The 20,429-nt window shown below is 37.0% G+C and overlaps 1 protein-coding gene across 1 annotated transcript in view; it reads left to right on the plus strand.

Annotated features, from left to right (window-relative positions):
* NAA15 (N-alpha-acetyltransferase 15, NatA auxiliary subunit) overlaps positions 1 to 18,902 on the plus strand; it is a 36,583-nt gene extending 17,681 nt beyond the window's left edge. The window contains exons 7-20 of the mRNA XM_082281804.1: positions 2,160 to 2,279; positions 2,924 to 3,019; positions 3,153 to 3,259; positions 3,669 to 3,741; positions 4,414 to 4,583; positions 5,117 to 5,269; positions 7,267 to 7,395; positions 9,836 to 10,049; positions 10,873 to 11,066; positions 13,173 to 13,281; positions 13,639 to 13,737; positions 14,441 to 14,584; positions 15,030 to 15,127; positions 17,443 to 18,902. Of these exons, the coding sequence (XP_082137930.1) occupies positions 2,160 to 2,279; positions 2,924 to 3,019; positions 3,153 to 3,259; positions 3,669 to 3,741; positions 4,414 to 4,583; positions 5,117 to 5,269; positions 7,267 to 7,395; positions 9,836 to 10,049; positions 10,873 to 11,066; positions 13,173 to 13,281; positions 13,639 to 13,737; positions 14,441 to 14,584; positions 15,030 to 15,127; positions 17,443 to 17,643 (1,907 nt within the window). The 3' untranslated portion in view covers positions 17,644 to 18,902. The remainder of the gene's footprint in view (positions 1 to 2,159; positions 2,280 to 2,923; positions 3,020 to 3,152; positions 3,260 to 3,668; positions 3,742 to 4,413; positions 4,584 to 5,116; positions 5,270 to 7,266; positions 7,396 to 9,835; positions 10,050 to 10,872; positions 11,067 to 13,172; positions 13,282 to 13,638; positions 13,738 to 14,440; positions 14,585 to 15,029; positions 15,128 to 17,442) is intronic.
* The last annotated feature ends 1,527 nt before the right edge of the window (positions 18,903 to 20,429 follow it).

Consider the following 20,429-nt stretch of genomic DNA (forward strand, 5'->3'; position numbering starts at 1 on the left):
ACATCAGTGAAGTACAGACATGCTGTTCTGAAACTTTTAAGCTAATAGGCATTTCAGCCAGGAGATCCTAAATTGATGTCCTGAAGTTCTGAGTAGTGTACCCAGACCTGTGGTGTTACAGCGTTGATAGTGGCCCTGACAAGGATACCACGTCCTGAAAGGGAAGAATCATCTTTGGCACAGCAGAAGGCTTTTAAATGTATTCAGTCACCCTTGCAGTGTGTAGAAATTGTTTAGTGAGGCAACCCAGTGTAGGCTTCTGTTGTATTATTATAAACCTGGTGTATAATACTATAACAGATCACTACAGTAGTGCAACTTATATTCTATAGAGGGAATTGCAGAGTGATACAAGCTCATTCTCACAGGTCTATTAACAGGTGCACTTCCTTAAAGCACGCTTTGTTCCTCTTCTGCTCGATGCTTTTACAGTCTTTCTGTGAAACTGCCAATCTATTGAAGGTACTGCTTGTTCTTGGCCCACACTGGAATCTATTTAAATGATTGCTTGAAGTAAAGAGAATAAATCCTTTTACTCTAATTTATGCATGTAGATGTTGTAGCTAGTTCCCTATTTCTGCTAATAGTAATCTCACTGTCATGCAAAACAAACCTAGGAATTGAGTAGTGATAGTATTATGGGAGGTGTAGTGCTTCCTCAAGGAAAATGATTGCAGATGACTCTCCAGGGTAGCTGAATATCTGACTTGGTTTGCATATCAAAGGTCATGGATATAGAAACTATGCTATCACAAATAATTTTTGAAACATAGTAGCCAGACTTTTTGGGGTGGGAGTGGGTTTTCTGTGATTTTATTTTTTTATCTGAAAGGTCTTTTGACATATTTTGTGTTTCATGTTGACGTACTATGTGACATACTAAGTGTTTGAAGGTCCAAGGTTAGTAGTGAAATAGGTCCTTCAAATAGGACTTCATTAAAAATAAGCCCCAGACCAAAACATAAAACCTCTTAGCAAGTTACCACACAAAAGGATAGAAATACCCTTGCAGTCTGCATGCTTTCAATGGGGCACAAGTGATTTATTTCTTTGGGCACAGCTCCCATTGTGTTGTTTGGTCTGGCTTGGCTGCTGTGTATTCTCCAGGAGAGCCTGCTAATAAATGAGTGTGTACAAATTTTAAGCACACATGCAAAAGCCGCAGTGGATGAAGTACAACTGGCAAACACTGAAAATTGTATTGGCATTTGCTGCTGTTAGATAGAAAAAAAATTAACTTTCACCTCAGAAAGAATTAAGGTCTATTTTCCCAATTCCGTCATTCTCAGTGAGTGAACTATTGATGTTTTCCTGGGCATTAGATTCTGTGTGTAGTCCTCAAGTTATTCTAACTGTGGAAAGCAGCATCTGTTGACAAAATTGCATGTCAGCTATGTGACATAGGGAAGACGAAAGGTAAATTTGCATTTTCCTCTTGAAACTGGGTAAGAAAATCTTGCCTTAGTCTAGAGTGGCACTGTTAACCTCTGTTGTGTTATCTGTTCATGCCTAACATTTGTAAATAGCAAACCTTTGTAAAGTACAGTTTTCCATTGTGAAATTGACTCCTGTTGCAGTTCCAGCATTAGCAAAGATGTTTATACAATTGTTAGACCTAATCTTTATCAGTTTTAACTTGTATTGAAGTATCATTAAAAGGAAACTTGTTTGCAGAATCTTGAGAATTTATTTATCAAATCAATGGCTTGATTAAAAACATGGAAGTTAGTTTCATGAAATACCAGATTGAAGAACCATTCTCTTACAGTTCTGCAATTTTAGTTTGGTTTTCAAGATGCTGTATGCATCAGCTACCATGTACTGCTTTTAACTGCCTTCTGCAATAAAAACTGCTCTTAAGGTAACCAGTCACTTCAGTAAGTGAGAAATAAAAACAAACCACAGGCATTTTGCATTAAATTTTCAAGTAAGTTTCAGGAATTACAGGCTGAGTTGTAAAGTCTTACTATAATTGCAGCTATTGTCAAAGTAAAAGCACATCTGTCAACTAGTTTGTAATACTATTGTGCTCATTTTTTCTAAGAAATTAGAATCTGCATGGAGTTAAGGATTATCCAGTCTTTTACTGTAGAGTGATAAACATTACACTGCTTTAGTATCTTGTTACCTTAATTTAAAACTTCTTGTTTTTCACACAGGAGAGCTCCTGCTTCAGCTTGGCAGACTTGAAGAAGCAGTTGAAGTCTACAAAGGACTTCAAGAAAGAAATCCTGAAAACTGGGCTTACTACAAAGGCTTAGAAAAGGCACTTAAGCCAGGTAATGATTTGATATCTTGTAGTAAATAAGCTTTTTCTGCATATAAAAGCATGTAAAGCTTGTATTGCTTTAAATACTAAAACTATTATTTAAAAATTCCTCATTTAAATATTTCTTTTTAGTCATAGTGTGTACATACTGTCATAACATTGGGGTTTCTTAAGAAAGACTGGAAATATTTCTTGCATTGTTGTTACCTTGTCTTAACTAAAATCATAGAATAAAAAAACCGCAATAGTATTTGTGGGTGATTGAAAGAATGGAATTATTTCTTAGACGACACTTTTAATTTTGAATTTTTCCTTTACTGTCTCTGTTATCTTAATCTTACGTTGTAGCTAATACAACTGAATGGTCTGCTTTGAAGGTTTTAGACAGCAACAAGGCAGGCGCTCTTTTTAAGATGGGAGATAAGCAGTTAGTATGCTACTGCTGGAAGAGGCATTATCAGATACTGACTACCTTGGAGTCATTCAATACATTAGTTTTAATAAGAATGAGGAAATTCTGTTCTTTAGGAAGGATATAGCCATTAGTTGCTATATATTCTGATTTGTTTTTTTTAGTCAGGTATAAATCATTTTCCCTGCCCCCTTTTCCTTCTTGCCAGAAAGGGAAAAGTAAACTGTGAAATTCTCTTCCAGCTAATATGATGGAGAGACTAAAGATCTATGAAGAGGCATGGACTAAATACCCAAGGGGACTAGTTCCAAGAAGATTACCGTTAAACTTTTTGTCTGGTAAGTGCATTTTTGCTGAGCAGGTAGTGATCAACACTTGTGTTTCTTAGATTCTGATTTAACAGTATAAACAATCTGCAATTGATGAGTAATGTCTGGTAAAACAAAATCAACAGGTCTTTTTCCTCTCAAGGTGAAAAATTTAAGGAATGTCTGGACAAGTTTTTAAGGATGAATTTCAGCAAAGGTTGCCCACCAGTCTTCAATACTTTGAGGTCATTATATAAAGATAAGGAGAAGGTAAGTGTTCTAACCAGTTTTTACATGTTCTGCCTCATAACTGATGTATTGAAGAGATGAAGGAAATGGTTTTCTTCAGTATTGACTCCATCAGCACTGCTTTAGATGACCTGATATATTATATAGCTGGGAAAAAAATGAAGTACATACATTGGGCATACATGTGCCAAGTTGGTAAATGTAGAAAACTTAAGATTTAGTAATTCTAAGCTGTGTAAGTGTTCACCAAGGGAGGCCTGGTCTTAATTTGTTAAAAATAGAGTGAAATTGAGTACATTCTCAAATATAATGTAATTCAGGAATCTTCTTACTAAAATAACTAGTTTGGCTAACACCAAGTAGCTCAAGTTGAAATAAAATACTATCTGGCCCACAGATTATTTTTCTGTGTCTCGTCTTGCATGTATAGGTGGCAATCATAGAAGAGCTCGTGATAGGTTATGAAACCTCTCTAAGAAGCTGCAGGTTATTTAACCCAAATGGTGAGTGCTGAGTCTGTTGTTCTTCATGGAGTAGTGCCTGATGTTGTGTGTCCATTCAGAGGTGGGGAAATAGGTAGTGAAGAAACAGAGGTGATGTGGGTTTCTTTCTACTTTTCCCCTAACACAGAACTGAACCATAACTGTCAAATGTAAAGTCTGTATTCAAAATATAGTCACTTGTTCTAAATTTTTTTTCATGGGTTCATGAATTTAGTCATCTCTTTGCAGTTTTGAGTTCAGGTATGCTATTTTCAGGACTTGAGTTTATCACTGTTCAAGAAACTGAAGTTTGAAAGCTGTGTCAGATCTTATAACTTCAGAAATGTCAAACGAAAAACAGTATCTACTGATAGCACAATCTTCACAGTCGGGTGTAGTTTTGGAGCTTTTGGTGGGGACCAGGTTTTGTGTTCTTGGAGGTTTTGCGTATCAGACTGCCCGTAGCAAAAACTTGGAACAAAGTGAAACTCCCTTTGACCTACCAACTTCCTTTTCCTTAAAACCACAGAAGGAGAAGGGAGCAGTATGTGCTTAAAGTTGTTTGGAAGCTCTCCTAGGTCTGATAGAGAGGCAGAATTAACTTCAGTGGCTGTATTTATTGCATTCTGCTTCTGGCATGTTGTTTTAGTAATAAACTGAACAGAAAACCACTTTCCATTTTACTCCTGCCAGATGATGGTAAAGAAGAACCTCCAACCACTTTACTCTGGGTCCAGTATTATTTGGCTCAACATTATGATAGAATTGGACTGCCATCCCTGGCTCTAGAATATATAAATGCTGCTATAGAAAGTACTCCCACTTTGATAGAACTCTTCCTTGTGAAGGCAAAAATCTATAAGGTAAGTTTGACTTTATTCTTCGCGACCAAAGGTTATTAGTTTGTTAGGAACTTCAGTGAGTTTCTAGATAAGGGTATTATTGTTTAGCTATTTGAGGTGGGGTTTTCCACTGCATATAAAAAGCTGCTATGATGGTTTTTAACTCAATAAAGGACAAATGTACAGCAAAATGTGAATTCTCAGCTTAAGAATCACACTGATAAATTAGGTGGAGTCTTTCATCTGTTCTTACCCCCCTGGTTTTTTAGCTGCTTAAAACAATTTCACAAGTGCACTATGATACTGTATCAGAATGGGATTATCCAAAGTGGTTCTTTAAGCATTTTCAGGAAAAACATTCTGTGCTAAAAGACCAGTAATTCCATAATGAGGAAAGGTATTTAACTGCTTTTTTTTCTTTAAAGGTCTGTTGCTTTTGAAGAAAGCTATTTATTAAAAAAAGTCTAAAAAAACCTAATTATATCAAACAGTGAGTAGATAAAATGTGCATGTTTTATAATTACTGAATCTGACTTAAATTTCTATCTCTTTAGCATGCTGGAAATATTAAAGAAGCTGCAAGGTGGATGGATGAGGCTCAGGCTTTGGACACAGCAGACAGATTTATCAACTCCAAATGTGCAAAATATATGTTGAAAGCAAACTCCATTAAAGAAGCAGAAGAAATGTGTTCTAAGTTTACGCGGGTTTGTTGCGCTTAACTAGAGGTCTTTGGAATAATGTGGGCCTAATCCCTTGTGGAATGACTTTTTGTTTTTAACTTTGCACTCACTTTTACTACCATATTTATGTTCTGTTTCAGACCAGCAATGGTTGCTTGCTTCAGTTATGGTAGTCCATAGCAGGGTTTGAATTAATCTTGGATAAGCATGATTCCATAGTAATAAGTTAAAAGTCTATAAAGCTTGGATTTGGTTATTTTTGCTGGGTAGGAAAAATATGTCATGCCTGTTTTAGAGAGAACTTCTGAGAAAATTTTTGCACAATAATCTTTGGGTTTAATCTTGATTCTGTAGGATACTTGAAAGATCTGGTAAAGTTGCCCATGTCTCTTTTTTCTAATGGTAGTAAGTTTGAGAGTTTTAGATGTCTCTTGGGACATAATTTTAGTGTGGCTAACAGCTGAGAGGCTGTGTGAGGTATCTTACTTGTGTGAACCAACTTTCATCCCCATGTCCTTGTTTATCAGTGATGATGGAAAGCTGCATGCACCTTTTTTATTTTATTTTTCCATGTACTTGCACATGACCAGTTATCTGGAAGAAAAATTTTGTGTTATGGAAATTGAATAATTTCATGCATCACTTTTTGTCACTGCAGTAATCCCATTTTTATAGGTTTGATGGTCACACAGGTTAGTTACTTTTTAAAATGTATTTGTTTGGTGTTATTCTTTCATAACTGAAAGTCAGAACAGCTCAGTGAAGTCTCTCCAGACTGTTTGTCAAATGATAGTTTTGGAATACTAGCAGTGTCATTTGTGTGTTGTCTGTGGGAGACAGGCAACAGGCTGTTGGGATCTACCTGCAAAAGCAAAGCCTTTTCTGTTTGTTTGTCCCATTTTCTCCCCTCTTAAAGAGCAGGAGAAACCTGGAGTGTATGGTAGGTTGAACAGAGAGGAGGGGGGAACAGTGTTTATAAAAGAAATCTGAAGGATCTTGTGAAATGAAGGCTATGTTCAGGCAGACAAAAGGGATGGGGAAGTTCTGGTTTTTTATATGCTCAGTAGCTTTATGTGGGGGTTTTGATGCAAACCCACTATGAATTTAGGTTAATTTGACCTCCCTCAATGCCTTAAGCAGCTCTAAGATGATGCTAAAAGGAAGCATACCAGTTACCCAAAACTGAACTTGAAAAATATAATTTCATGATGTTGCTCTTTAGAATCTTATCTCCATTTGATCTTATGTCTAGTGCTCAAATACAGGCTTCTTAATTAAAAAACAATAATTAGAAAAGACCTAGATTAAGCGTAATAAAAATGGAAATGACATTTTGTTTTTAGTTGCCTAAATCAGGCTGTTTTGAATACTGCCTCTTTCATTGCTATGTTCTTATGGATCTGTGCAAATATATATAAATACCAGATTTGAAAGACAACTGTAAGCCCCCTTTTTGAACCAGAAGGTGTCAAAGTTAACAGTATTCCTTTTGCCTTGCTACTCCTCTCTAGGACCGATTGCATTGGAAATAATCATCTACTACTACTGTGAGGATACTTAATCAGCAGTTCTCTGGGAGATACAAATAGCAGTTTTAATTGAGGGGAAAAAAAAAATCCTGCAGGATTTCTTGCAGGTGTCAGTGTCTTGCCATGGGCTAGAACTTTTCTGCCATCTTTTCCATGCTGCAATGTGTTGTGTGCACACTGTATTAAAAACACTGAATGAAGGTCTCTCCTAACCTAAAGATGAACTGTCACAGTGAAATAACCACTGCCTGGCTCTTCATTGTGTCTTTCTGACTCTTCCAATAGGTGTAACAGAGATTTTTGTATTTGTTTTAATTAATGAACAAAGCAAGTTGATCTTAACTGTGGCATTTCCAGCTTTCTAGACTCCAGTTCTGAGATTTAGCATTCGTTTGCTTTATTTATGCTTTTAATTAGGCAAAGATAAAAGAAACAGCAGCTGACAAATCCAATGAGATTTATTTTTTTGTATAATGCTGTTTTTGCTTTTAGGAAGGAACCTCGGCAGTAGAGAACCTGAATGAAATGCAGTGCATGTGGTTTCAGACAGAATGTGCTCAAGCCTACAAGGCAATGAACAAATTTGGAGAAGCACTTAAGAAATGCCATGAAATTGAGAGAGTACGTATTCAGCTCAACTGCTTAGGTTGGAAAACTGGTTTAAGTTTACTGTGCTGATATGTTACTTTTCTGAGCAGTAAGGGTGCATTTCATGTAGCTTCAGGAGAGATTTCATTTCGTGTTGGTTACTGGCAAGTTTATATAGTTCCATTTCTTCCTAAAAATGCCATTGTAAACTGTATATTATGAAGAGATTTTATAAAGTTACTTGAAGATCCAGACAAGAGCAGAAAACTGTCAAAAATAGTCTTAGTTTTGGCAGTGTACATAGGAAATGGATATTTAGGTACAAACTAAGAGCATGTGTACTTTAAGTCCAAAAATAAGTGGATGAGCTGACAAGCCCATCCTTAAAGTAAAGGACAGATGTTAGTTACTATTAAGGCACTGTTTTAGAGGTGGACAATAAATGTTTAAAAAATTACTAAAAATATTTTCTATCTTCTCCTTAAAAAAATAAAGGCTACAGCTTAAAAGAAGCTGTTGCAAAAATAAAGACTTCTTAAAGTAGAAGTTTTATTTAAAAGGGGGGGAGTACTTGCACATTAAATGCAGATATCCATAGTGAGGTAAACAACAACATTTAGATGAACAACTTTAAAAACAAGCAGATGTGGGTTTGGTTTTTTAAAGCATATTAAAGTCTAGAAAAAAGACCAGACAGCTGAGGGTGTAAAAGAAGTGCTGAAAGAGCAGAACTTAGTAGGAAGCTATGCCTCTTTGCAAACAGAGAGGCATTAGGAGATTTCAGCACTGCTGCTCTTCTGCAGGGAGGACTCAGCTCTGGAATATTCTCTGATTAGAAAAAAGTGATAGAAAATCATCAAAGTAACCTGGTCTAGTGAAAGGTGTCCCTGCCTGTGGCAGAGGGTTGGAAATAGATGACCTTTAAGGTCCCTTCCGACCCAAATAATTTTGTGATTTGCTAGGACCATGTTTTGTTTGCACAAATCCTTTAAATAAATTAGTGTAAGATTCTTTTGCATAAGAAACTGTTAGTCTTATAAATTGTCTTGGGTACCAGAAGAGGTCAGCAAATGAAGTGATAACTTAGGCCACCCAAAAAAATATTTCTAAGGATTTAAGTCACTGTTTATTAATTTGTTGGATTAATTGATTGAAGGTGTAGTAAAGTTCAAAAATAAATAAGCAAATACGTTGAATTCAAAAACCATCAACAAAGCTTTTGTAAGAAAAAGCAGCGCCTCTTAAATCTTTTATAGGGGTCAGTTATGCCAAGGGGACAGTCTAGTTGATAAAAGGTGTTCTGTTTTTCGGGAACACATTTTATCTCGTACTTCACACCATAAAGGATGTAAACTGTCTCAGAAAATTAGGGAGGTTGATCTCATGGATTTAATCGGTGAATCATGGCTGGGAAAACAGTGTAGGAGCAAATAATCAACTTTTACAAGAAAAGGAGTTTTATCATGGAGATTACTAAGGCGTCTCTAGAATCTTCATTATTTCATCAATAAATGATCACAGAAACGGACTGAATATTGCAAGGACAACAACTGCACTGTCTCAGTACTAAATGATTAAGATGCCCATGAAATGTAATGTTCAACAGTGTAGTCAGTGACAAAAGTAGTAGTAAAGTAGTAAAAGGTCTTAAAATAATTGTTGCTGCTCAGGAATCCTGAAACCATTGTAGATAATGCTGCAAAAATTTCTGTGCTGGTGTGGAGCAGCGGTCAAAAGGACACATGAGGAATTAAAACTCAAGAAGTAGTACTTTTCTACCATTATGTCAATCTGGCACACTATTTACATCTGAGTGTCACACCTTAAAAACGTGCTAGTAAAACAACTGTTGTGGGGTAACTTCCAGAGGAAGAGACTGCAATTAGCTTGTTGTGCTTACTCTTCTATCCTGATCTTTGACAAACGAAGCTGAGTTTAGGATAAAGTTATATGAGATCATAAGTACTTGGAGAAGTTCAAGAGGGGAATGACTTTTCAGTGCTTCTCAAACAAAAACAAAGGTACATTAGATGGTGCAGAAAGCAGAGCTTGAACAAAAGAAAGTACTTTCTCACATCATGTCTGGTGTAAGTGTGGACTTTATTGCCATAGTATTTAGTGGAAGTTAAAATGATGCTTTTGAATGAAAAAAAAAAACCAGAGCAGTTCAGAGAAGAAAAACTCCTCAAATGCTGTTTAAATACAATGAATATAAAACCTTTGTCTGCTAAACTGCAAATTATCAGAGGTAGCTACTTTTAAGAGACTGTGAAATCGGTGTATTTTGGTTCTGGGCTAAGATGCCTTCTGTCCTTTTCACCATGAGTTTAGTTTTGGAGGGTTTTGTTAACGTTTGTATTAGGTAGGTTGCATTTGTCAAACAGTAAGCTTTTACTAAGTTGTTATTTTGAAAGTCCAGGTCAGTATCTCATTGTTAATACTTGCTAAATAATGTTATGTTACATTGTGTTAGCATTTTGTAGAAATCACAGATGACCAGTTTGACTTCCACACTTACTGTATGAGGAAGATCACCCTTAGGTCTTACGTGGACTTGTTAAAACTAGAAGATGTGCTTCGACAGCATCCCTTCTACTTCAAAGCAGCACGGATTGCCATAGAGATCTATTTGAAACTTCATGATAATCCCTTAACAGATGAAAATAAAGAACATGAGGCCGATACAGGTATTCAACCCTCAGGATTTATTAATCATGCAGTTTCACTAATTAGTGGATATTTTAGGAAGGTCTGGCATTCATTATCGTTGTCAACTGTGGGAACCAAAGCCAGAGTTCTACACAACTCAAAGTAGGCAAATTGCAGCTTGGACTACATTGTAAAGTAGATGTTCTGCTGGAAGCTAAACTAATGTGTGCTTTTATTGTGGTTATTATAAAACAATGATGGGTTTGTAGTGAGAGTTGTAACTCTTCAGTACAAATATTTGTGTTACGGAATGGCAGTGAAAACATGAACTCTCATCGTGGTTGGTCCATGGAATAGCAGACTGAAGCAGATGTGTTTGGGTAGCTCTTTCTAAGCTTTTTATCAGTGTACAGAAATTTCACTAGGTAGCAACTTAAATTTTGTCATCTCTTGCTTCTGATGTAAAAATAATGTTTAAATCATCTATTTATTTTTTCCCCTCATCTCTGATTTGAGAGCAGCTTAAGTGGTTATGACTTGGGGCACCTCAAATGGTCTGAATAGAGGATCCTTCAAGAAAGAATCCTTCAAGAGGAATTTGTCAAGTTTTAGTATTTTTCATCTCATTATAGTATTATTCTAATTCCTGTCCTCTGATTCCATTAAGGAATTTGTGAATTACAAAGCGGGAGCATAGACTATAAAATAATCTATCCATAGTAAATAAGCTTTTACAAAGGTAATGACAGCATTGCTCATTAGTAGATATGGTTTTAAAAAGGTGATGTTGTCTGACAGCTGCTTGGTGCTGTTAATATTAGACATCAGTGTTGTGTGGTTTTGTCCTTTGTGTGTGTACAGCAAATATGTCTGACAAGGAGCTAAAGAAGCTACGAAATAAGCAGAGAAGAGCCCAGAAGAAAGCACAGCTGGAGGAGGAGAAGAAAAATGCTGAGAAGGAGAAGCAACAGAGGAACCAGAAAAAGAAGAAAGATGATGATGATGAAGAAATTGGAGGACCGAAAGAGGAACTTATCCCTGAAAAACTGGCAAAGGTGCTTACTAATGTAATAATAAAGTCTTAGAAATTTCTAGAAAAGTTGTAGTGAGCACACATAAAACTCAAAAGCCATTCAAATAACTTGCTGGGGTTTTTTTGGTGTGGTGTCTCTTGACAAGGCAGCATTTTAAAAACAATTCCTTTCTAGGGCTAGTTTGTTAGATACAGTGTCAGTAGTGTGGAAGTCACAGCTTTTGTGCCTAGTTCTCAAAGGCAGTAATTGAAGTCATAAACATTTGTTACAGGTGTAGCATGGAATTATCTCCACATGTCTACTGCATGAACTTGTTGATTATACCCTATTTCTAGTTGGTCGTGTGGAAGACTTTCTATCCTGTGTGGAAGGTGATTATCATTCACTCTTAGGTCCCCTGATATTCTTTTGTTTGCATAGTCGGCCTGTGAAAGAGGAAACACTGAAGCATTGAATGCTTTAATAGGATTTGTTTGCATATGTTTTGAATGGGGGGGAAAAAGGAATAAAGAAGCTGTGGTAGTAAATAGTAGACTAGACTGAGATGGATTTAGAGATCTGGATTAAGAACTATAGAGAGATATAGAAGGGCAGGTGACCCAGAAGACTTTCCTTTTAGCAGAAGTTATACCTGTAAGGAGCAGGAAAACAAAAAAAAAAGTGAGGGGAAGATAAGAAAATTATAGAGACTGGAAAAATTCATTTATAGCAATAGTAGTATAGATTGCAAGTCTTTATAGGCCCAGTATTCTGGATCTATATTCATACTATTCATACTTCATTCATACTAAAAGGGAGTTCTTGAGGGGATATTTGAAAGTTGAGTCAGTGAACTTAATTCTGTAGCCAAGAAACAAGGGACTTAAACTTGACTAGTTATTAAGAATATTGTTGGTATTTCTATTGTTTAGTTCACTGGTTGCAAGAAGCAGAACTAACTAAGATTGAAATGCAACAGCATGTATTGAAATTGAGTTCTGTAGTAGAGAGATGTCATGGGGATAGCCCTGAAAAATCTAGCCAGTTCCCAAGATTATAAGGAATAGTTGGCAGCTGTATAATGCATTCCTTTGGCAAATCTAGTTATGTCTTTAATATATAGATGTCAATATAATATAATTCCAAATTCAATATCACAATCATGATATAGACACTTCCAAATGCAGTTGGTGCCGAAAGACCGTTTTTGACATAGTTGGTCACTTGCAAATAGTTTTCCTGAAACAGCTGCCCCTGGATTTGTTTGGGTATGTAGCTTTGGCACTAAAGGCATACCTTTGGAATGGGGTTTTATAGGTTACAAATAGTTGATGTGCACAGTGTGTATGTAAAATCAACAACACATAGAAGTGATGCGAGTGTTTTTATGACAGGTGCTGTAGTTACGTTTAGCAGGAAGGTGTCCATTGCGATCTTCAACTCAAGTTTGCAAAGAAGTGTATCACTTCAACATTGCTGTATTGTTATTGGCAAAAGCAAAATTTGTATTTGTTAGAGAGTAATTTCGTAAAAAAAATATGAAGGACAACGAACAGTTCTTGTTTGAGTAATCCCAAACCTCTATGTGCAAGATACCTGTCTGTAACGAACCCCTGCACAGAATTAATTTGTGTGAAAGCTGTCCATTTACTGGATTACACTAGCTAAGATCTGGAGACCATTTTCAATATCTGATTACTTCCAGCTTGGTGTTGGTATTTTGGCTGGGACTGTCACCATTACCTGGCAGCTTTCAGGAACCTGTCTGAGCAGAATGTCATGGGCATTTATCAATCATACACCATCATCTCAGGCCCACATGCATAGGTTGGTGTGGACAGCCACACTGCCCTTTTCCATGCAGGTTCAGGTCCAGTTGTGTTCACTACTGGTGTATGATAGAAGGAAAAGATTTGTGTCTCTACAGCAAAATGTGATTTGTAGCCATCAAAAAGCAAATATTTTGGACTTCTTAGTCTGTGTTTATATATTGAGTGAAAGTTGCAAAATTTGTTAACAGAAGAGGTTCTTATGCACTGCCTTAGGAGAGTAACTCTCTGATGTGACTCAGCAATAGCTGATTTTTGTTGTTGTAGTGACTAGATTTGAACTTCGACTTAGCTGTTTGTCACTTCCTTGAATCTGTAGGTTGAAGCACCTTTGGAAGAAGCCATTAAATTTTTAACACCCCTGAAGAATTTAGTGAAGAACAAAATAGAGACTCATCTTTTTGCCTTTGAGATTTATTTTCGAAAAGGTAGGTGAGAAGACTTAATGAAAGCAAGCAATTTGTGAATCATAAAGGTGTTTATTGGAACTTAAGCAGCAATTATTGATGAGGTATGAGGAGCCCATCCCTGTCACAACACAACTTTTCACTGGACCAACACTCCAGCCATGAGCAGTGTGTGAAAACCAAAGTTTGAACATTTGATGATTATCCACTTAGTTCACTGGTTTAATAGATGCATGTTATTAAAAATAGCTTTTGCAGTACACTCAGCTGTAAATTCTTCTGATCATTCTAATTCCAAGCACTAAATACTCCTGTAACACAATGCAGTGAGTTCCTATCACAAGTTTTTGAACATTTGTCAACACTTTTTTTTTCCAGAGAAGTTCCTTCTGATGCTTCAGTCTGTGAAGAGAGCCTTTGCTATCGATTCTAGTCATCCTTGGCTTCACGAGTGTATGATTCATCTCTTTAGCAGTGGTATGTATCTGTTTGGTAGGACTTCCATCTGTGCACACTGCCAGGTGATGCCAAACCTACAGTCACTGATTTTTAGCACAATTAATTCAAAATATTTAATGCATGTATTAGAAAGCTTTTTAACCAACTGATTCATGCTAAAATTATGCATGGTTATTATGACTGCAGCTGAATTTAGGAGTCATTCCAGTATTGCTAAGAATTTTTAAGACTGACCAGTATGTGACGCCTGAAAGAAAAGAAGGCAGTGAAGAAACGGAAACTGCAGAGTGAGGAATGTGGCTTTTCTGCTGACAGCCTGTGTCAGCATGCAAGGAGAGGGCTTAGAATTCTGTCCTTATTGGTAAAAGTTGGAAGAATTCTCTCCCTTCCCCTGCCCCAAAGGTCACCCTTTCTTGTGAGGACTACAGACTAGACATTTAAGAACAGACTTGTATGACATTAACCTTTTAGCCTAATAGGTTTTAATTAGTAAGGGGAAGAGTGTATTAATGTAAAAAAGCTTTGGCTTTTTCTAAGCATCAGAAAACTGCCGCAGTTGAGCTTCATCTAACTACATCCACTATTTACCTTTTCAAATTTCATACATCTTCCTTTGAGATACTTTCCAATTATATTAATAATGTAAAAATGAAAAATATTAAATGCATAAAGCATATTTTATTGTGATTACGTGTGCTCACCTCAACTTTTTTTCCAACAGTATCTGAAAGTAAGGATCTGCCTGATGCTGTTAGAACAGTGCTAAACCAAGAAATGAATCGGCTTTTTGGAGCAACTAATCCAAAGAACTTCAATGAAGCTTTCCTTAAAAGGAACTATGACTCACTGCCACACAGGTTATCAGGTATTTTGCTTTTCTCCTTGTTCTGCCCTACTTTTTCATTTCCTGTGCTTCTCTGGCAATTGTATCTCAGTATCAGCCCCAGTGATGTAACAATCACTCTTTCACTCAGGAGTGCTTTTCTTCTCTATTTGTGTTTTTCTGACAACATGATTGCCAGGTTGTCAGTGGTTTTCTTCAATTTTCTCTTTGTGCTGCTGAAATGCAAATGTTGGGACCTCTCTGCCCTGTTGTCCATAATGTGGCTGAATGGTTTTTTTAATTCTTTGTTTGGAACTTCCCTTCTACCTACTTAGGTGTGAAGCTTTATGCTCCAAGTTGGTTCCATTTTGAATTACTGCTGGAGAGTTCAGTCCCCCCTCCTCCTCATATTATCTCTATTTTGTGTTTGTATATAAGACGGTTTTCATCATCCACTGGGTGATGAATCTTGTTTTTCCTCCTGTAGCTGCCAAAATGATGTACTATTTAGATCCTTCCAGTCAGAAAAGGGCAGTGGAACTGGCAATGACCCTGGATGAATCCCTTATTAACAGAAATCTTCAGGTAACATATTTATAAATTGTAAACAACTTCTGTTGTATCTGTGGAAGCTTTAAACAAAATTGGGAGGTAAGAGGAAGCTGAAATCATTGCTGTACCTTACGGTAAAGAGGTCGAGTTGTGAGAGAAAGGGGTGTCAGGTTCATCTGAACTGAAATATTTAATATCGTTTTTACACATTTAAATTAATTTAGTTTTGTGATAATATGAAAATGGCAGCAGCAGAAATCATATTATTACCAAAGGTAATGGAAAACTTAATAAATTTGAGAGAATTCACAAGGCAAAAGAAAAGGTAGTAGTTTGTCTGAGCTTTGGCTGCCACCCAGGCAACTGTTCACAAGAAAAGGAGTGGCCCAGACTCTGGGAAGGCTTTCCATAGTCAACTTTGTGCAAGCTGTGGGAGCTACTGTAGGTTTAATAAAAGCTGCATAAGCACAGTTTTGCCTTAGCATGTAGTTAAGTGAAAAGCTTACCAAATTTTGAGTCTTTGCTCCATTGGTGGTCATGAAATAATATCCCTGTGACACTGCCTCCATGCCCCTTTCACCACTCCCCCATCTGGGAAGACTTGTCACTTCTGACTTGCAATTTACAGTAGTCTGTGTGGGAAGACTTGTCACTTCTGACTTGCAATTTACAGTAGTCTGTGTGCTCAATTTTTTAGATCTATTGCAAGTAAAATTGGTAAATGTTGCTTTAAAATTACTCTTTTGTGGACAAAAATTGGAGTTTTCCACCAAACATCTCTTATGAAACATAGTGGGTTCAACAGAACTTCAATTGTGGTGGATTTTAAGTTCACAGCAGAATTTTTGGGCCAGACAGAGCAGGGAAAAAGAGACAGTAAAGGACAATTTGTCTTGATATATAGACTTGTTTAGGATGTTAAAGATTCAGATCCTTTCTCTATTCTAGCTGTTGTGTTATGGGATGGAAACTCATGTCTTTTATATTCTAAGTACCCATTTAGCATTTTTCTTAAAGTTGTCTTTGTTTGGGTGTTGGGTTTTGGGTTCGGGTTTTCTTACTGTTTGAGTGGTCTCAAAGAACTTAATATGGATTATCAAGAGATTTAGAAAACAAAAATTATTTGCCTTCTATTTGCTGGTTTTTGCCTGCGAGTGGGATTCTGGGAACAGGACTGGGGAAAGATTAAGTGTAACCAAAAAAGCTTGGTTGTTTTGGAGGTGCAAACTTGGTAAGACTAGAGGAAGCTTTTACCAACTCAGCAGTGCATAAACATCCTGTACACTGCATTGTGATAAAACTGAAAAAATGTTGAATTTAAGCATTTTTGGTGCCAACGTAAAGTAAGAGTTGGACTTCTACTGAACTTCTAGATGGGAAATTGAAAGTGCCCTAAAAATGGAGAATCTGAAGGAGTCTAGGTGTTTGTTGAAAGGCATTTTTGTGTGGAAAGAGATCAAATTTACTACATTTCATTCTAGTAAAGACCAACTGTCTTGGAGCACACTGCAGGCATAAAACCTGATATATTTGACCTTCTGTGGATGCCAGTGTTGCAAAGAGCAAATGTTAGGAAAAGGGATTGTTGAGGAGAACTCCATAACCCTCCAGCAGGAGGACAGAGCAGTTAATTCCAGTACACAGAAGAAATAAAAACTGTACTAAATGTCAGAGGAGCAGGAAAAGACTGCCTTGCTATGCTAATGCCTGCACACAGCCACGGGTGGGTGAATGCTGCCAGGCTTTAGTGGAGGTCAGTAGGTTGGTTTCTCATGTTTGGAATGCAAGCTGAAAAAAATCCACCGGAAGTCTCCTTTTCTTCTTCTAAATCATGAACAAAAATGGACAGGAAACTGCATGTATCTGAAAAAATGTGGTAATATCAGAGTAATTTGATTTGATTGAAAGGTATATTATGAATTGCTGAAATGGTCAGTGTGTCCCAAGAATGGTGGGGTTCTTGGTTGCCAACTAGTAGGAATAACATTTTTTTTTACGAAAATAAGAAACAAGTGACATATTAGTATTTCATTTTACAGTCAAGATTTCTAACTGTGTTTTAGATCCCTTTTTAAACTGCATTATTTCAAATCAGACTACACTGGTATTTCATGCTATGTTTAGTTAAAATGTCATTTGATATTGAAAGGAGGTGTGTGGCCCTTGGAGCAGATTTGTGGCAGAAATACAACTTTAAATGTCTTGTGAGATTATTCTTATCTCAGAAAGCAAAACTGCTGTTTGAAACCTGTAAACAATAGAAGTTTTTGTTTGTAGCATTGGTTTTCAAGTGTTCAGCTGAACATTTAAAAAACAATAACACTTTCTTTATTTTTCTCTTTAATTAGACTTGTATGGAGGTATTAGAAGCTTTATGTGATGGTAGCCTTGGAGACTGTAAAGAAGCATCTGAAACTTACAGAGCAAATTGTCATAAGCTTTTCCCTTATGCTTTGGCTTTCATGCCCCCTGGATATGAAGACGATATGAAGATCACAGTTAATGGAGATAGTTCTGCAGAACCTGAAGAACTGGCCAATGAAATATGAACAACTTTATTGGAAAAAAATGACGTTGGACCATATCTGGTGTATAATATTTTTGTCACGCACCTGCTGAATTGTTCTAACTTAGACAAAGAACAGAAGGAAAAAAACCTGTTGCCTTCAAATAGTTTTACTTCTTTTTATCCTGCTGACAAAGTATATATATAAAATATCTAACATATTACTGGTTATAGGTTGTTTGGTTTCTTAAAAATTAAAAGCTGCTAAAATTGAAAAAAAGGAAAAAAATAAACAACCCTTCTCCTTACCTACCCACCCATGTTTTTAAACTAATTTATATGAGACCTGGAGGTGTGTAGCCTTCAGAGCAGGTGTGTGGCAGAAATATTAACTTTAAATTTGTCTTGTGAGATTACTGTTATCTCAGACAGCAAAACTGCTGTTTTAGCACTGGATTCTTTCACTGAGCACAAAGAGTTGATGGGGCTTTAGCATCTGACTGATTTTGATACGGGGGATGATTGTGTCCATAGGAAGTATGCAATGTGAATCAGAATATACAGAGAAACCTGCAACATACGTGTTACGTTGGGGATGCTTGGACATACGGATATCAACCAGAATTAAGAAACATAGTGTGTTCAGTAAGCTTGTTGTGTCTCTGAAATTCACTGTACACGATCAGTTTGGTGTTCTTGCACCACAGTTTTTACCTGAAGGAACCAGTTAGAAATGGTCTTTCTTGGAATTAAACTTGGGGTGGGGAGGGGAGAATCAACATTGCTGTTCTTGAGATGAACCTATCGGCGTATGTTGGCCAAACTTTTTAAAACTGTAATGCAAGAACCAAATAAAATTATGCACTGTGATGTGGCACCAATTAGAAAGATCGCATGCATTTTTCACATAGAGTGAAAACAAAATGAGAACATACCATGGCTTGAAGTTGCAAAGAGGAAAATTCCTGACTACCATTTTGACTGATCAAGAGACTAACAGATTAAAACCTCAGCAGGCCTTGTTAATGTTATGCAGAAAAACAAAAAATAAAGTGCTGCAGTTTAGATACCTCTGGAACTTTTCCACAGTGTCACAGGTTTGTAATACTTGAAGCCCTACATTTCTAAGAATATATTTCTTGCTCAGTTGTTTCAGGCAAGCCCAAGACTTTGTAACTTTTAAGGGGCCCAAGATTTTTTTTCAATAACAGACCAGCTTCTTATTCCTGCAGTTACAGATGTAATTTCCTTTGTCAAACATAAGGTACCAAATATAATGCAATAAAATGTTTTGAAAAACAACTGTGTGAATATTTAAACCAATCTATGTTGTACTTTGACAGTGAAGGGGTTTGCTGGAGTGCAGCTCAGGGTTGACTTACTGTGCTGTCCAGTCATGCTAACAATGTCACTGCTGATGGGTGATCATTGAGTATAAAGTGCAAATGCATTATATGTAAATACTGAATGTCTGGGAAGTCCTGTAACACAACGCTTTGCTACTTGGCTTTTAAGTTCCACCAGTGTTAGGCTGAATTTTGTTTTCCAAGTCAAGCTTCAGTCTACAAGTCTACTGTGTTAATAATATAGATAAGTGCTCAAATGTTTTCTTTTGTAGGCTCATCATATAAAACAGAGCAGAAATAAACTACAGCTTACAAAGTGAGTGCCTTCTTTGCTGCAGGAGTTCAGTTACAGAGTATCTGTTGTGTGGATACACAGCCTTCCTCTTCCACATAATGGAATTCAGTGATTGACATGTACAGTTAAGAAATCCTGGAAGACTTACTGGGGTTTGTAGTTCTTAACTGTCAGAACAACAGGCTTTTGTTCACTGTGTCTTCACCTCCACTTTCTTTTCTTGGTTAGCCTATCCTTGTGTACATTTGCAGTATGTGTATATATAACCTGCTGGGCTTTTAGGGACTAGAATACTGACTCTGGTATTGATGTCTTGATGTCAGTTGTTTCTGTGGCCTGAGATACTTGGACTGCATGTCTTCTGCAACTCCTGGAGATGGTTCAGTCTTGCCTACACAAGCTGCAAGCTTTTGTCCTTGCCTCTTGAGTATTGCTGCCCATTTCTTGGCTTCTAATGCTTAAGCTGGAGGCAGATGAGTGCTCACTCGTAACAGATTGTGAATTGCATCAAGCAAATTATTTTTTTCCCAAATACTGGTTTTTTGGGGTGCTGCCTATAAATGGAATTATTTCCTTTACATTTTCACTGCCTGTTTTTGCATTGAAATGGACAAACTAAAAGCAGGAAGTTACTTGTTATCTTTTATTGTGCAAATGGAGAAAAGGGTGCTTCAGTGGGCCTTCCAGAAGTCTCCATCTATACATCTGTTGTGATTTCCCTAAAGACACTTCATAGCCTTGCTGAAAAGCATCCATACTGCTTCAGTGATGGTGCTTTTGGATTAAAGTGGTTACTCATCTGCTACCAGAAGACTGCAAACCCAGGACAGGAAACTAAGCCAAGAATTTGCCTGAAGTCTGAGGTTCTTTAATTGGTAAAGAAATCGTTATTCCTTTATCTCTTCTGTTAGATGCAAGGCTGACTTCTGAGGAAGAGCTTTTAAGAGCTGGAAATGAAGTCGAAATCCAGTGCAATGAGTCTTGTGAAGTGGTAGCACAGAGTGCTGTGCTGCAATGGAAGCTTTCCTTTGTGTGCTGAGATCCAAAATTGTAATCACCGGTGCTTGGCTGCCAAAGCAGGTGAACAGGGATTGGTGGTCAGAGTGACCTAAAGCATTGGCATGACACAATGTGGTTTGATTCTTCGTGATTTTCAGTAGAGAAGGAGGATTTCACCATCAGTGGAGC

This window comes from Coloeus monedula (genome assembly GCF_965178545.1).
Source record: "Coloeus monedula genome assembly, chromosome: 5".
Classification (NCBI taxonomy): domain Eukaryota; kingdom Metazoa; phylum Chordata; class Aves; order Passeriformes; family Corvidae; genus Coloeus; species Coloeus monedula.